This window comes from Lethenteron reissneri, unplaced genomic scaffold (genome assembly GCF_015708825.2).
Source record: "Lethenteron reissneri isolate LAM-NWPU_2019-01 unplaced genomic scaffold, ASM1570882v1 scaffold_1564, whole genome shotgun sequence".
NCBI lineage: Eukaryota > Metazoa > Chordata > Hyperoartia > Petromyzontiformes > Petromyzontidae > Lethenteron > Lethenteron reissneri.
In genome coordinates, this window is record NW_026891294.1 from 85,760 (window position 1) to 103,935 (window position 18,176).

The 18,176-nt window shown below is 47.0% G+C and overlaps 1 protein-coding gene across 1 annotated transcript; it reads right to left on the reverse strand.

Annotated features, from left to right (window-relative positions):
* Positions 1-1,934: 1,934 nt before the first annotated feature.
* LOC133362650 (uncharacterized) lies at positions 1,935-17,619 on the reverse strand. Its single transcript, XM_061581573.1, has 9 exons — positions 17,479-17,619; positions 14,018-14,320; positions 13,193-13,284; positions 12,986-13,095; positions 12,546-12,664; positions 11,829-11,961; positions 10,329-10,422; positions 7,944-8,191; positions 1,935-2,118 (listed from the first exon to the last, which is right to left on the reverse strand). The coding sequence occupies exons 2-9, from the start codon at positions 14,286-14,288 to the stop codon at positions 1,935-1,937; spliced, it is 1,251 nt and encodes a 416-aa protein (XP_061437557.1). The 5' UTR covers positions 14,289-14,320; positions 17,479-17,619.
* Between the last annotated feature and the right edge of the window lie 557 nt (positions 17,620-18,176).

The window sequence follows — 18,176 nt, forward strand, 5'->3', positions numbered from 1 at the left end:
GACGCGGGCTTTACGGGCGATCTTTGTCATTGCGTGCGTGTGTATGATAGAGGGCAGCGTGTGTGTGATAGGGGCAGCGTGTGTATGATAGGGGCAGCGTGTGTATGATAGGGGCAGCGTGTGTGTGATAGGGGCAGCGTGTGTGTGATAGGGGCAGCGTGTGTATGATAGGGGCAGCGTGTGTATGATAGGGGCAGCGTGTGTGTGATAGGGGCAGCGTGTGTGTGATAGGGGGCAGCGTGTGTATGATAGGGGCAGCGTGTGTGTGATAGGGGCAGCGTGTGTATGATAGGGGCAGCGTGTGTATGATAGGGGCAGCGTGTGTGTGATAGGGGCAGCGTGTGTGTGATAGGGGGCAGCGTGTGTATGATAGGGGCAGCGTGTGTATGATAGGGGCAGCGTGTGTGTGATAGGGGCAGCGTGTGTGTGATAGGGGGCAGCGTGTGTGTGATAGGGGGCAGCGTGTGTATGATAGGGGCAGCGTGTGTGTGATAGGGGGCAGCGTGTGTATGATAGGGGCAGTGTGTGTATGATGGGGGCAGCGTGTGTGTGATAGGGGGCAGTGTGTGTGTGATAGGGGCAGTGTGTGTATGATGGGGGCAGTGTGTGTATGATAGGGGCAGCGTGTGTATGATAGGGGGCAGTGTGTGTATGATAGGGGGCAGTGTGTGTATGATAGGGGCAGTGTGTGTATGATAGGGGGAAGTGTGTGTATGATAGGGGGCAGTGTGTGTGATAGGGGCAGTGTGTGTATGATAGGGGCAGTGTGTGTATGATAGGGGGCAGTGTGTGTATGATAGGGGCAGTGTGTGTATGATAGGGGCAGTGTGTGTATGATAGGGGGCAGTGTGTGTATGATAGGGGGCAGTGTGTGTATGATAGGGGCAGTGTGTGTATGATAGGGGGCAGTGTGTGTATGATAGGGGGCAGTGTGTGTATGATAGGGGCAGTGTGTGTATGATAGGGGGCAGTGTGTGTATGATAGGGGGCAGTGTGTGTATGATAGGGGCAGTGTGTGTATGATAGGGGGCAGTGTGTGTATGATAGGGGGCAGTGTGTGTATGATAGGGGGCAGTGTGTGTATGATAGGGGGCAGTGTGTGTATGATAGGGGGCAGTGTATGTATGATAGGGGGCAGTTTGTGTATGATAGGGGGCAGTGTGTGTGTGATAGGGGCAGTGTGTGTATGATAGGGGCAGCGTGTGTATGATAGGGGGCAGCGTGTGTATGATAGGGGCAGCGTGTGTGTGATAGGGGGCAGTGTGTGTATGATAGGGGCAGCGTGTGTGTGATAGGGGCAGTGTGTGTATGATAGGGGCAGCGTGTGTATGATAGGGGGCAGTGTGTGTATGATAGGGGGCAGCGTGTGTATGATAGGGGCAGTGTGTATATGATAGGGGGCAGTGTGTGTATGATAGGGGGCAGTGTGTGTGTGATAGGGGCAGTGTGTGTATGATAGGGGGCAGTGTGTGTATGATAGGGGCAGCGTGTGTATGATAGGGGGCAGCGTGTGTATGATAGGGGCAGCGTGGAGCGGAGCGCGCGCGGCTGCGTGGATGGAGAGAGCGGAGGAGGAGGAGCTGGTGGTGGGTCGTGGTGGCTGTGGGCCGCCCACGTGATCCTGGGGGCTCAAGGGTAGATTGCCACGTGGGAATGTTGTGTGAGTCCCAGGGCAAATTGTCCCTGCTGATGCCCCCAATACCCCCCCCCCCCCCCATCTGCACGGCTCTGTGTGGTGGCGAAGTGGAGGTGGTGGACAATCCAGAGGGTGTTGCGTGGATGAAGATTGAGATGAGTAGAGCGTACGGTGTTAGTGACCGTGAAGAGGAGTGAGTGGTGGTGGTAGTTGGGAGTCGTGGTGGTTAACAGTCGACACGAATGAGGCGCGTGATTTGTTTGTTGAAATTCCTTCGCGCCGTACGTTGCCAACCTGCTCACAGGAGGTGCGGGGAAGACGACGCTGCCGATTGATCCTCGCAGCTGCAGGTGAAGGAGATGGTGCTGCACACTCGCGCCGTGCCAGGCCAGCGTGGGGCAGTGGAGCGGGGGTCGGGGTGGGCAGCTTGGAGCGACTGCTGCGGAGGTGGTCGCTGGCTGACGAGGGGTGATTGGGGGGCACTGGGACACGGGGGGCCATGAGAAGACACAAAGACAAAGATCACCCGTGTAGCCTGCACAGGCTGTTGGGGCAAGTGCTGTTAGCGAGCACCTATAAGGCCGGAACGGTGGAGGAGGGGGTGGGAGGCCAGCACCACGCCCGGCCGCCTTTATCTCCCCAGTGGCGATGTTTACACACCGCACCAGGTACTCATTTGAGGCTGAGTCGACCCGGGGGAGGCGCAGTGCCGGTTCAGATAATCGTCGCTGGTTTTGGCCGTGAGCGGGAATATAACTCGGGGATCCGGGTTCGTAGTGCAGCGCGCTAACCGCTGCACCACCACTCCTCGCCACACTGACACACACACTGACACACAGCCTGACACACACACTGACACACACTTTTTAGGACAAAAATATATTTAATTACCAATTGCTTAATGGTGCAATGCAATCATCTGACCCATAGGTGGCAGCCATCTCAAGCCAGAGGACGAGAGGACTCTAGCCGCCACGCATATAAAGGATTTATAGTGAAAAACTTTGTTTTTACGGGTTCTACTTGTTTTTTATTTGAAGCGTAAATTATAGGAGGCGGCTATTTTATCTCGCTCCGTGTCTCGCTCCGTCGTTATTGCCGATATCAACCGTGTGGCCGGCACGGACGAGGAACGCGAGCAGTGCGGTCCGCGTTGCGCGAGAGATGCCGACGAGAATTGGCAGCAGAAAGAACTCCGATTTGCCACGGCGTCGTCCGGGTTTTGTTTATTCGTTGCTCCTTCGTTCGTTCATCATCAAAATCACACTTTTGTGCGTGCAGAACGAGCGCCGCTTGAACCGAGAAGGGGCATTCAAGGGCACGTGGGAGTTGGCGTCTCTGTCACGTGGTACGCGTCACACGGTGTCTGCAACGTGACGAGTTTCTTCCGCTGCTGGAGCTTCCCTTGGCTCGCCCGTCCAAGCTTCAATCTGACGTCGGGACGTTTCCAACAACAACAACACAAACACTCGGCGAGTCGGCGAGGGAGACGATGAAGGCGAGTTTACAAAGCGCCGCTCACCCTCATCCATCAGTCACCTGTGTGAGTGCTAGGTGTGTGTGAGTGTTAGGTGTGTGTGAGTGTTAGGTGTGTGTGAGTGTTAGGTGTGTGTGAGTGTTAGGTGTGTGTGAGTGTTAGGTGTGTGTGTTAGGTGTGTGTGAGTGTTAGGTGTGTCTGTGAGTATTAGGTGTGTGTGAGTGTTAGGTGTGTGTAGGAGTCTGTGTGTGTGTGAGTGTTAGGTGTGTGTGAGTGTTAGGTGTGTGTAGGAGTCTGTGTGTGTGTGAGTGTTAGGTGTGTGTGAGTGTTAGGTGTGTGTGAGTGTTAGGTGTGTGTGTTAGGTGTGTGTGAGTGTTAGGTGTGTGTAGGAGTCTGTGTGTGTGTGTGAGTGTTAGGTGTGTGTGAGTGTTAGGTGTGTGTGTTAGGTGTGTGTGAGTGTTAGGTGTGTGTGTTAGGTGTGTGTGAGTGTTAGGTGTGTGTTAGGTGTGTGTGAGTGTTAGGTGTGTGTGAGTGTTAGGTGTGTGTGAGTGTTAGGTGTGTGTGAGTGTTAGGTGTGTGTTAGGTGTGTGTGAGTGTTAGGTGTGTGTGAGTGTTAGGTGTGTGAGTGTTAGGGGTGTGTGAGTGTTAGGTGTGTGTGTGAGTGTTAGGTGTGTGTGAGTGTTAGGTGTGTGTAGGAGTCTGTGTGTGTGTGAGTGTTAGGTGTGTGTGAGTGTTAGGTGTGTGTAGGAGTCTGTGTGTGTGTGAGTGTTAGGTGTGTGTGAGTGTTAGGTGTGTGTGTTAGGTGTGTGTGAGTGTTAGGTGTGTGTGAGTGTTAGGTGTGTGTGTTAGGTGTGTGTGAGTGTTAGGTGTGTGTTAGGTGTGTGTGAGTGTTAGTTGTGTGTGAGTGTTAGGTGTGTGTGAGTGTTAGGTGTGTGTGAGTGTTAGGTGTGTGTTAGGTGTGTGTGAGTGTTAGGTGTGTGTGAGTGTTAGGTGTGTGAGTGTTAGGGGTGTGTGAGTGTTAGGTGTGTGTGTGAGTGTTAGGTGTGTGTGAGTGTGTGTGTTAGGTGTGTGTGTGTGTTAGGTGTGTGTGTGTGTTAGGTGTGTGTGAGTGTTAGGTGTGTGTGTGTGTGTTAGGTGTGTGTGTGTGTGAGTGTTAGGTGTGTGAGTGTTAGGTGTGAGTGAGTGTTAGGTGTGTGTGAGTGTTAGGTGTGTGTGTGTGTTAGGTGTGTGTGAGTGTTAGGTGTGTGTGAGTGTTAGGTGTGTGTGAGTCTTAGGTGTGTGTGTGTAGGTGTGTGTGTGTGAGTGTTAGGTGTGTGTGAGTGTTAGGTGTGTGTGAGTGTTAGGTGTGTGTGTTAGGTGTGTGTGAGTGTTAGGTGTGTGTGAGTGTTAGGTGTGTGTGAGTGTTAGGTGTGTGTGAGTGTTAGGTGTGTGTGTGTGTTAGGTGTGTGTGAGTGTTAGGTGTGTGTGTGTGTTAGGTGGGTGTGAGTGTTAGGTGTGTGTGAGTGTTAGGTGTGTGTGAGTGTTAGGTGTGTGTGAGTGTTAGGTGTGTGTGAGTGTTAGGTGTGAGTGAGTGTTAGGTGTGAGTGTTAGGTGTGTGTGTGTGTGAGTGTTAGGTGTGTGTGAGTGTTAGGTGTGAGTGAGTGTTAGGTGTGTGAGTGTTAGGTGTGTGTGAGTGTTAGGTGTGTGTGAGTGTTATGTGTGAGTGTTATGTGTGAGTGTTAGGTGTGTGTGAGTGTTAGGTGTGTGTGAGTGTTATGTGTGAGTGTTAGGTGTGTGTGAGTGTTAGGTGTGTGTGAGTGTTAGGTGTGTGTGAGTGTGTAGGTGTGTGTGAGTGTTAGGTGTGTGTGAGTGTTAGGTGTGTGTGAGTGTTAGGTGTGTGTGAGTGTTAGGTGTGTGTAGGAGTCTGTGTGTGTGTGAGTGTTAGGTGTGTGTGAGTGTTAGGTGTGTGTAGGAGTCTGTGTGTGTGTGAGTCTTAGGTGTGTGTGTTAGGTGTGTGTAGGAGTCTGTGTGTGAGTGTTAGGTGTGTGTGAGTGTTAGGTGTGTGTGAGTGTTAGGTGTGTGTGAGTGTTAGGTGTGCGTGAGTGTTAGGTGTGTGTGAGTGAGTGTTAGGTGTGTGTAGGAGTCTGTGTGTGTGTGTTAGGTGTGTGTGAGTGTTAGGTGTGTGTGAGTGTTAGGTGTGTGTGAGTGTTAGGTGTGTGTAGGTGTGTGAGTGTGTAGGTGTGTGTGTGTGTAGGTGTGTGTTTAGGTGTGTGTGAGTGTGAGTGTTAGGTACTTTGTTGTTTGCGATCCAGAACAGAACATCCCGGTTGACACATATGGAGGCATCATTACCACACGGCGATTCGCTCAGCTACCCCCGACGCAAACATCTGCGCTCAATCCACCACAGCGTCAAAGTGATACTCGCCTGTGCTCCGTCAATATCAACCCGTGTACGAAGGCAAATAAAATATTTCTATCGCGCCACGTTGGATTAAAAAACACACCGTCAGAAAAGATCGTGTTAACGGTTCAAAGAGAGTTTTTTTTTATTGTCAAAACTTGTTTAAACAAATCAATACTGTAGCTATTCCAGGGAATTGCACATTCGAATTGAACGTTCTCATGCGCTGTATGCACCTGGTACCAGTTTACATGAAAGGCAGTGATTGCTACAAATATAAAGCACATTGCAAAACGTACAGGTGGTTTTGGGCTCCGTATGCAAACTCAAACATTGGATATATTTTTTCCGAGTGGTTTATCCAGAAAAACAATTCCTCAAATTGTACTTTAAAGGTTTTTGGCTTTTAATCAAAGCTCAATAATATCAACAGCCCTTGTTCAATCCACTCCAAGATGCAGGCAGTGACCAGACGGGTACTTCACCAGTGGTCAGCGCCCAAACAATCAGCAGTTCGGATGTCACCCTCAAACTCGGGTTTCTGAATCCACAGCACAATCACGTTCCTTCACAGTGGCCAGCTAGGAACTTGGTTGGGCAGAAAGCTCGCGGTCACGTGACGCACTTCAACCAATCGGGGAGCGTGCTACGCGGTGGGAGGGGCTATGCACGACAGACAAATAATCCCTGGTGGGCGGTGGGGAACTGTTGTTCCTACCTGTAACAAAAAATTAACCCGTAAAAACAAAGTTTTTCACTATAAATCCTTTATATGCGTGGCGGCTAGAGTCCTCTCGTCCTCTGGCTTGAGATGGCTGCCACCTATGGGTCAGATGATTGCCTGCCACCATTAAGCAATTGGTAATTAAATATAAAATAAAAAAATTCCCTAAACAGTGTAAAATTTTGGAACAAAATGTTTTCACGAAAATAAATTGTCACGCACAACGAGTCTGTGTGCAAAATGTCAGCTCGATTGGATGACGGGAAGTGGGTTAAAAACGACCGAAAGATTTGCACGGTCCTAAGCAAGCAAGCAAGTGAACTTAATATAAAGGATTTTAAAAAACCCACTGCATATATACGCTTAAGACAGCTCCATGAACACTAAGTGTAGACAGGTGTTGTTCTCTCTACATCTGCTACCAGCAGCAAAGTCTATAAAACTTTGCAGAATGGAACATGTCACAAATCAACTTTATTTAGGCATTTTTGGGGTTGTTATCAAGTAGGTGAGAGCAGACAGGCCCCGTACAACAATCTTCTGGAGTATGAGAAAATCTGATTTTGCAAAAACCTTCCCACTTCGTGTTCATCCTTCCAATAGATGCACATTTGAAACGATCTTTGAACAGTCGAGCAAATGCAACACAACAAAAAAGCACATTGCTCTGAACATGGCTATCTCCTCTGCATGGAAACAAAACGAGTTGTATATTTCAACTCGAGATGACTTAAACGGCACGTTTTATCTGTAGACGTGACTTTACCGAAAAAACCAAAGAATAATTCCTGCAGTCACGAAAGCTCCAAAATTAAGAAGGAACAAAACTGACAAGTCAGTCACTTCTTTCTTGGAAGAGACAAGTTCCTGCCTTGGGTGGTAAAGCCAAGATGCTACTTTATATTCTATTAACTGCATTCTGTAAAAAAAAAAACTATGCAAGCAAGCTCAAAGGAATTTCGATTTAAAGCTTTCGTGACTGCAGGGATTCATCTTTTTGGTTCTTTCGGTAAAGTCACATAGAATGGAAATAAAATAATAATAAATAAATAAAAACAGACTGTCTTCTCGACAGACCTGTTTCTTCACCTGAGGACGGCTGCTTGCGTTGTGGCCGAAACGTCGTGAGAATTAATTTATAAAAAAAAAGTATTACTATTTTATTATTTCCATTCTACGTGACTTTACCGAAAGAACCAAGAAGAAGCTCAAGGGAAGTTATTGAAACTGCGAGTGAAACGACACTAGCTTATCTTCTTGGTTCTTTCGGTAAAGTCACGTAGAAGGAAAATAATAAAATAATAAAAATAAAACATAATAAAATAATTCTCACGACGTTTCGGCCACAACGCAAGCAGCCGCGCTCAGGTGGAGAACAGGTCTGTCGACCGTGACTTTACTGAAAGAACCAAGAAGATGAATCCCTGCAGTCACGAAAGCTTTCAATCGAAAGACACCAGCTTATTTACCCCAAGGGCTTTTCATACAAAGTGCATCCCACGGCCCACACAACCTCCCACCATCATCCATCTATCGCTCACCCCCCTCCTCTCCTCACTCCAGCCCCTCCTCTTCGATGTCAGAGCATGAAGACAATTTTGGCATCTTGCTCCTGGGCACCTCCAGGCTGCTACTGCCTCCCCAGCTGCCAGCACGAGGAAAGTCAACGGCTTGGCGAGCGTGCGCTCGCAAATTGTATTTGGCAATGCTGCTTTTGCGATACCGATTGCCGACAGAGGACAGATTCCTGCCAGAGGGCCGCAGCGCTGGGAACACTTTGGCACGGATGCCGTCCTTGGTGTCGATGCCGTCATCGTCGTCGTCTTCGGAGCTGAGGTGGACTGTCTCTTCACTGGACGAGCGCTGCAGCGTCGTCTCGCTGGAGATCGTGGTCGACACACGATGATGCTCTTCGATTCCACTCAGCAGCAGTCGCTTTTTGGCTTCTGCGACTGCCAGTTTATCCAAGTCCTAAAATCCAGCGAAACACAGAAAATATGCACACACACACCAACTTGTGTTCAGCGATACAACATTGATAATTGTTTTTTTACCCTTCTATCTGGCAACAAAACTGACACCTTTTTACAAGGAGTCATGTTTGTATAGACCACAATACCTTGCAGTCATAATACAATACAAACAAAAGACATAACTCTGATAATGTGCACTGTCCCTGAAGTTGATTGGTCCACACCCGAGACAAGTATTGCGGTCTATACAAACATGACTCCTTGTAAAAAGGTGTCAGTTTTGTTGCCAGATAGAAGGGTAAAAAAACAATTATGATATTTTTACTGGCAAATGAGGTTCCCATAGTGTACGATACATTCTTCAAATTTCTGACGACGTGTATTCCTCAGAGCAATTAATGTACAAAATCAGTCGGTATTACCGGTAGGAACCACCTGGTTCCACCAGCCCACAGGGGATTATTGTGTCTGTCCGTCGTGCATCCAAAAATGGGAGGGGTGGGGCTGGGTGGGGAGGGGAGGGTGGGGAGGGGAGGGGCTGGGTGGGGAGGGGCTGGGTGGGGAGGGTGTGGTGGGGAGGGGCTGGGTGGGGTGGGTGGGGCTGGGTGGGGAGGGGAGGGGCTGGGTGGGGAGGGGCTGGGTGGGGAGGGTGGGGAGGGGCTGGGTGGGGAGGGGTGGGGCTGGGTGGGGAGGGGAGGGTGGGGAGGGGAGGATGGGGAGGGGCTGGTCACCCCGTGGTGCCCTTATAAAACTCAACGTTTCACCTACTCACGCCGGCTTGTGCCCGCCCTCACAGTTGGCCATTGACCGAGCAACCCAACGTTCCTACCCGCTCCCTCCGCAGGAGGAATGTGTTTGTTTCGTACCCACTACTGGATCAGGACTCCTCAGCCTCCTCACTCGAGCTATGTGACCACGATCCATCTATCAACTACACACGAACTAATCTTCTCACAACTCGAATCTCTGTGGTGGTCATCTTGGTGATGTGTGCTCTACTTTGAATGCCATTCCAACACTGGTCTTGTTTCCCAGCCACAATGCAGTCCAGTGATGTTCCCTTGCCCAAGCCCATCTACTTTTTTGCAGTTGTCAATGTTTCTTATTTGCATGTTTCGGTATCCACGTGTAATGGGTTCCGGAGACACTTGTAGAGGTAACTTCTTTATTACAATACAACACTCCAACAGTCCTGATACTCTGTTACAGCCTAGGTACACAGCCTAGATACACAGCCTAGGTACACAGCCTAGCGACACAGCCTAGGTACACAGCCTAGATACACAGCCTAGGTACACAGCCTAGCGACACAGCCTAGGTACACAGCCTAAATACACAGCCTAGCGACACAGCCTAGGTACACAGCCTAGGTACACAGCCTAGGTACACAGCCTAGGTACACTGCTCTGGCTACGCTCTGGGGTCCTCCGGCTACAACTACCCTAGGGGAGGCTACCTGACCCGACCCAGCCAAGGTGCGGGTCTGGACTCTGGCTTCCTCGGAACTCGCCCTCACAAGGACGAGGGGGTACAGGGTCCTAAGCTGGCTGGCTGGCGGGTCTTGACCTGCGACTGGCCCCAATCGGCCAGGGAGCTGCCCTTTTATGCCTCGTGCCCAACGAGGGGTGGGGTTGTGTGTGCCTCCAGATATCCCACAGAGCGCACACAGCCCCCCCCCCCCCCGTTGGTGGCGCCAAGGGGTTTAACTGTCTGGGGTGCCTGGGATCCTAGCGCCTGGCGCCAAGAGGCTTAAGTGTCTGGGGTGCCTGGGATCCTAGCGCCTGCCGCCAAGGGCTTCTCTGCCTAGGGTCCCAGAGCCCCCTCTTGTGGCACGACAATCCTCACTACTCACCACTCACCCTCACCACTCACCCTCACCACTCACACTCACCCCTCTCCCTCACCACTCACCCCTCTCCCTCACCACTCACGCTCACCACTCACCCTCACCACTCACCACTCACCCACACACGTATTAACTCTTTACAAGTTTAATTCCAACCTTCCATCTTCTCCAAGCTTCTTTGTGCATTTTTTATGTTGCAGAAAAACTTGCACAACTTAAAAATAAATCCCAATCCTGTAAACGTTAAAAAACACGCGTAGTTTGCATGGAAGCATCCGTAGGAACTTGCCTGTAGAGTAACGTCCATCAGCTGTTGGACACTCGACAATCCACGTGAAGTGAAATTCTCCAAAAACTCCAAGCAGTCTATTTGTTTCAGGAAGCTTGAGACACAAAAAACAACAACACACGAGGCTCCAAAATGTTAATACCAAATACAAGAAGCACGAAAAGTACTTTGTACGGCTGAATTACATTAAGTTGCACATTTTTACTCCGTCAACATTGCGATTAGAAATAACATGTGAAGCAACACTTACATTGTTTGTACTGTATATCCCAATGGAAAATAATGACTTTTTTATTGGAAATCCAAGTGCAAAAATCAGCCCAAACTGCATTACGAACTTTGCTTTTCGATTTAAAGCTTTCGTGACTGCAGGGATTCATCTTCTTGGTTCTATCGGTAAAGTCACGTAGAAGGGAAGTAATAAAATAATAAAAATAAAACATAATTAAATAATTCTCACGACGTTACGGCTGCTTGCGTTGTGGCTGAAACGTCGTGAGAATTATTTTATCATGTATATTATATTATTTATTTTATTATGTTTTATTATTTTATTACTTCCCTTCTACGTGACTTTACCGAAAGAACCAAGAAGATGAACTTTGCTTTGTTTTAATTCACCCACCGACTTAAGTATTGTAGTCGAGTATACACAGATAAAACTAAACACTTGAAGAACCCAGACTCGTATATAATAAAGGAGTGTTATAAACAACGCAAGTCAACTAAAAATATCTAATGCAGTGTAGAGTGCTCATCAGAATATCCGAGGCCAATACCAACCCACCTACCCAGTGACTAGGGAAGATGTTGCAGCATAGAATACGTCAAGGATAAGCCATTTTAATAAAGCAGTTATACATCATGAAATAGAATGGAGTGTGCAGACGCAACAGTAGAAAAGGTTTAGTAGTACAGTGCATATTATTATCATTATCAGAGTTGCTTCTTTTTATTAGCATTTTTGACTACTTGTGTTGTGGTTATTGCAAACATGATGCCTTGTGTAAAGGTGTCAGTTTTGTACCAGTTTAAAAGGGTAAAAACCTACTATTATATTTTGCCACCGCTAAAAGAGATGTCTCAAGGTGTATGATGCCTTGTGTAAAGGTGTCAGTTTTGTACCAGTTTAAAAGGGTAAAAACCTACTACTATATTTTGCCACCGCTAAAAGAGATGTCTCATAGAGTAGAAAAGGTTATTTCAGCAAAGAATCCCTTTCATTTATTTGTAATTTTTTTCAGAGCGTGAATGATGATGATCTTTTTGCTTCTTTCGGTAAAGTCACGTAGAAGGAAAGCAACATTAGTATATTATTTTATTATTTTATTATTATTATTTTATTATGTTTTATTTTTATTATTCTATTACTTCCCTTCTACGTGGTGACTTTACCGAAAGAACCAAGAAGATGAATCCCTGCAGTCACGAAAGCTTTAAATCGAAAAATGACGATGATGTTTAAAGGTGGCGACGATGATGCACCTAAAGGGCACTTACTTGTAAAGAGCGTTGCCAGGCTTGCCGCTGTCCGGCAGGGTTCCAAGCCGGGCCCGTGGGTTGTCTCCGTCCGGTGGCCGTGGGGGACCATTGGATCCACTCGCTTCACCCGTCACAACATCCTGTGCAACGCCTGCAACCAGTGGATGAGCATTCGCAATAAAACCATTTACACCTCAACACATATACGAGTAATATTGAATTCATCCTCTTGGTTCTTTCGGTAAAGTCATCTCGTAGAAGGGAAGTAATAAAATAATAAAACTTCATAAAATAATTCTCACGACGTTTCGGCCACAACGCAAGCAGCCGTCCTCAGGTGGAGAACAGGTCTGTCGGGAAGACAGCGTCTGACAGACCTGTTCTTCACCTGAGGACGGCTGCTTGCGTTGTGGCCGAAACGTCGTGAGAATTGTATTTTATCATGGAATTGTATTTTATCATGGACACAGGTCTGTCAGAAAGACAGCGTCTGACAGACCTGTTCTTCACCTGAGGACGGCTGCTTGCATTGTGGTCGAAACGTCGTGAGAATTGTATTTTATTATGTTTTATTTTATTATTTTATTACTTCCCTTCTACGTGACGACTTTACCGAAAGAACCAAGAAGACTGCGTATTACTTTGTGGCAAATTGTGTCGCGTCTTTCAATTCTACCGCATGCCACGTTCCGTGCAGAGAAATGTGCTGCGCCGAGCAGGGAGAGCTTGCGTCACCTGATGAGGAACCTTCGCCGGCACTGGAGGATCCCTGGCTGCCGGCCAAGACTTCCTGTGAACACTCCCTGCGGTGTCGGCTGAGGTTGGACGGCCTGCCACGCAATTCCGTCACGTATCTGGGAGGGAGAAAAAACCCAAAAAATGAACCCTCTTGATATGCAAATTATTTTGTCAAGGCGCCCTTTCCCCCCCTTCCAACCCAGCGTATATACATGCTCCAAGCCTGGTGGTGTTTCATTCAGACGCTGTCGCCTCGACAGACCTGGTTTTCACCTGAGGACGGCTGCTTGCGTTGTGGCCGAAACGTCGTGAGAATTATTTTATTATTTTTCTTTTTATTATTTTATTACTTCCTTTCTGTTGCTACCATTTAATTACAGCAGCAATCGGGAACTTCTCTCGTACGAGCAGCGATTGTCTATTTCGTGTTCACGTACTGTTGTTGCTGCAGGTTGCGCAACACATTGGCATCCGTGGGCAGCGTTCGGATCAGCTCCAGGTTTTCCTTGATTTTCTTTAATATTTCAAAATGTTCTCTCCCGTGCACCTACATACATACAGACCGCAGAGCAAATTCTTTAAAACATCAAATGCTTATTGTGACATGTGATTGCGAGGAATTTCAACGAAAGCAGGTAACTTACCAGGAGGCGAAATATGTCTTCTTGGTCGGATGGCCAATTGCTGCCACAGTTGCTTGCAGTCATCAGCATGTCGTACACCACTTTCACGCAGCCTGAGGATTTGGTTAAGTGGCAAAAAGCGGACAATTTCTTTCAGAATAATACATTGAAATGATGTCATCATGGGACCTCCTTTGCCAGTAGCAAAATATACCAATAGGGTTTTTCCCCTTTTTTTTTCTGGCAACAAAATTGACACCTTTTGTAAGGAATCATGCTTACATTAACCACAATACCTGCAGTCAAATGCAAACAAAAAACACAACTCTGATAATTTATGCATTGTCTTTGAAACGGATTGGTCCACACCAGAGACAGCTTTCTTTAGAGCTTAGTCTCATATGGTGTTCGACCAGATGACGCCAAAAGGCGTCATCATGGGACCTCCTTTGCCAGTACCAAAATATACTCATAGGGGTTTTCACCTTTTTTCTGGCAAGAAAACTGACACCTTTTGCAAGGAATCATGCTTACATTAACCACAATACTTGGCGTCATCTGGTCGAAAACCATATGAGACGAGACTCTAAAGAAAGCTGTCTCTGGTGTGGACCAATCAGTTTCAAAGACAATGCATACATTATCAGAGTTGTGTTTATTGTTTGCATTTGACTGCAGGTATTGTGGTTAATGTAAGCATGATTCCTTGCAAAAGGTGTCAGTTTTGTTGCCATAAAAAAGGGGAAAACCCCTATTAGTGAAATTATATAATTTACAAACACCTCAAATATGTCTTAATAGCTAGACAGCATGTGTGTGTGAACAAGGGGCAGTCAAAGTGATCACCTTGGGAGCTTGGATCAGAAGCCGCCTCTCCACTCGGTCGCTGACTGCTGCCAGAAGACACCTTAGGCACTTGTGGGGTGTGCTCAACTGGCTGAGCCTGTGGAGACTGACAAGTCTGGGTTGCTGCCTCTGCCAAGGCAGGAGGATACTGCTGCACAGACTGAGCTGCATTCTGCGTGGTGAGTGAAGGAGCCTTCCAATTGTTTGGAGACTGCTGCTGCTGCTGCTGTTGCAGCTCCTCACCGTCCTGATGCATGCACTGCTCGTCCATTTTGATATCTTGGAGATTTGAAGCTTTCACGACTGCAAGGAATCATACTCTTAGTTTTTCGGTAAAGTCACGTAGGTAAAAAATGAAATTAAAATAAAATAAAAATCACGACGTTTCAGAAGCAACACAAGCTTCCGTCTTCAGGTGAAACATATTTTGCTGTGACAGTTTCACCTGAAGACGGAAGCTTGTGTTGCTTCCGAAACGTCGTAATTAATTTTATTTTTATTAATTTTTATTTCATTTTTCACCTACATTTTTACATCTCTCCCCGGCGAAGCACACACTCGGGTCTCACAGCAGAATCGGCCCAGTACCTGGCCACTAAAACAAATGGCCAGAAAACAAATGCATTAAAACAATTTTTGTTTTATGGGCAGCCATTGTAAGGCATGTCTTTACTTAACCCGCCAAAAGAGAATTTCAAGAAATTACAGGAAAAGATTAAATAGTTTAAAAACATTACAATGTCTCTTCAACCACGACTATAGAGACATGGTAATCGCAATAATTGTACACTGAGACATTTTCAATGTTCAGCCCTATAAAACTGGCAGCAGACATTGTATGTAGCTAGGGTTCTCAAGTTTCGTACATAACAGGATAAACTCCACACCCTCGAAATGGCATTGTGCCGCCCATTCACTAGACTGACCAATGGCATTGTAGCTAGGTAAAAATTAACCCGTAAAAACAAAGTTTTTCACTCTAAATCCTTTATATGCGTGGCGGCTAGAGTCCTCTCGTCCTCTGGCTTGAGATGGCTGCCACCTATGGGTCAGATGATTGTCTGCCAGTATTAAGCAATTGGTAATTAAATATTTAATTTGTTTTCCCTAAACAGTGTAAAATTTTGGAAAATTTTTTCACGAACATTAATTGTCTCGCACAACGAGTCTGTGTGCAAAATGTCAGCTCGATTGGATCACGGGAAGTGGGTTAAAAAACGACCGAAAGATTTGTACGGTCCTAAGCAAGCAAGCAAGTGAACTTAATATAAAGGATTTAAAAATACAACTCTCACAGCAAGTGTCATCATCATCAGAGCCATTAGCGATCCGATTAAATTTTCCAAAACAAGTCGTTGATTACAAGGGTAGTTATTCGGGCGAAACAGCGATTTGATAACCTGTACGATATTTTCGGAAAATATAAAGATTACAGAATAACGTTATTCTAAAACAATATGTATTAAAAAAACTCCCTTGGGGGAAACTGTGTGAGACCCCAAGACTTTGCCCAACAGTTGGCCGACAGAGTTGTAAACGGATAAATAAACGACCCCGTAAGAGAAACCAAATACTGTGATAACATTTAATGTTACATTTTTTTCCCACACAAATTAGTGCACAAGAACCTGAAACTTTCAGAGCAGGTTCAAGGCCGTTCGCACAGCCCAGCTGGAACATTAGCTTTGGGATTAAATGGAAGTTCCAAAGTTAATTAGCTTCCGGTGTGGCGAGCCTAATTAACCTATCACAAACATCCAATTAATTAATCAATCAAGCGCTCGTGATTTCCTCGGCTACCCAGTGAATACTTGTCTTGTTAATTAATTTATAAAACCGCACGTGTATTTAGTTTCTGTATCTCCAATCTGCTCACGTCACGTGACACCAATTATAACGAGGGTGCCAATTTTATGTTTAAAAAATTAACTCGTAAAAACAAAGTTTTTCACTATAAATCCTTTATATGCGTGGCATCGGTTTTATTTTATTATTCATTTCTGTTTTTCATGAGTAAGAGTTTCATTTTTATCACATTGCTTTTTTAAATTAAATATGACATTTTTTTTCCCTAAAAAGTGGAAAATTTTGGGAAAAAAATTTCACGAAAATAAATTGTCACGCACAACGAGTCTGTGTGCAAAATGTCAGCTCGATTGGATCACGGGAAGTGGGTTAAAAAACGACCGAAAGATTTGCACGGTCGTAGGCAAGCAAGCAAGTGAACTTAATATAAAGGATTTAAAAAGCAATCACAGATGACGTTACTCAGAGTTAAATGAGCAAAAGGCAAACATCTATGAATCATCGTGGCCAGTCGAGCTTGCCACTCACTCTTAGCTAAATAAATGACAATCTCCAACGATACTAAGAGGTTCATCTTCTTGGTTCTTTCAGTAAAGTCACGTAGAAGGGAAATAATAAAATAATAAAAATAAAACATAATAAAATATTATTTTATTATGTTTTTTTTTATTACTTCCCTTCTACGTGATGACTTTACCGAAAGAACCAAGAAGATGAATCCCTGCAGTCACGAAAGCTTTAAATCTAGAATTAATGTATGCACTGTCCTTAAATTAAACACAATTGCATTTTTAAAAAATCAAATAAAACCCGAGTCAACTCTCGTGATACACGCAATTTGTAATTGAATGAGCACGTTGCTTAATTAATTGGCCTCAGGTCAACCCCTCAGGCTAATTAACAGCTGACATAATTAACGACTCAATTTGGCGGATTATTTCAACGAGAGATAATTAAATATCGTAGTGAACGCGTTGAACTTTAACAAGCACGGGTTGATCATCATCATAATTATTATTATTCTATTTTATTTGTCGAGATTTTTTGTTTACTAATCTTGGAGCTCACTCACAACTCACCCTCACCACTCACCCTCACCACTCACCCTCACCCCTCACCACTCTCTCACCACTCACCCTCACCACCACCACTCACCCTCACCACTCTCTCACCACTCACCCTCACCACTCACCCTCACCACTCACCCCTCACCACTCACTCTCACCACTAACCACTCTCTCACCACTAACCCTCACCACTCACCCTCACCAATCACGCTCACCACTCACCCTCACCACTCACCCTCACCAATCACGCTCACCACTCACCCTCACCACTCACCCTCACCACTCACCCTCACCACTCACCCTCACCACTCACCCTCACCACTCACCCTCACCAATCACGCTCACCACTCACCCTCACCACTCACCCTCACCACTCACCCTCACCACTCACCCTCACCACTCACCCTCACCAATCACGCTCACCACTCACCCTCACCACTCACCCTCACCAATCACCCTCACCAATCACGCTCACCACTCACCCTCACCACTCACCCTCACCACTCCAATCGTCGCAGATGCAATTATTCCTTTAAAAGAGGAGTGGTGCTGGTGGTGGAGGGAGGTAGGGGAGGACCACCCACTCACCTTCAGATACTTTCCCCGCAACTTCACGGCAGCGGGGCTCGCAATGCTCACAACAGGTCGCTGCTGTCGGCAGGCAACGCAACAGCAGCTGTAGCAGCAACAGCAGCAGCAGTAGCAGCTGTAGCTACAGCAGCAGCTGCTACAGCGTCTCGGCCTCGACTTGTGTAGCCCCTCCCTCTCTCGCTCTCGAGTCACATGACGTCATCCGTCCCTACGCGGACGCGCTCATTGGCTACAGGATGCGCGTGCGTGACGTCATCACCCAGTGAGGAGTTCGCCGATTGGCTTACGTGGCAATGGAGGGGTGGGGGGGGGATTTTGTTGTGTGGTGACGTCACCCCCACGGCGGACCAATCGGAAGAGCGGAAAATTCTCGAGGGGGCGTGGCCCCCACAGAGGAGGACCAATGAGACGCGCGTATCGATTTTCTCTGCACGTGACTTCGGGTCAGAGTCACGTGGTGTGAATGGCGACGTGGAAACTTCGCACACACGTGACCTCCTCTTCCTCCACCTCGCCACGTGCAGCCACGGTGAGTGGTGGTGCAGTGGTTAGCGCACTGTGTGTGTGGGGAGTGGTGGTGCAGTGGTTAGCGCACTGTGTGTGTGTGTGTGGGGATGGTGGTGCAGTGGTTAGCGCACTGTGTGTGTGTGGGGAGTGGTGGTGCAGTGGTTAGCGCACTGTGTGTGTGTGTGTGG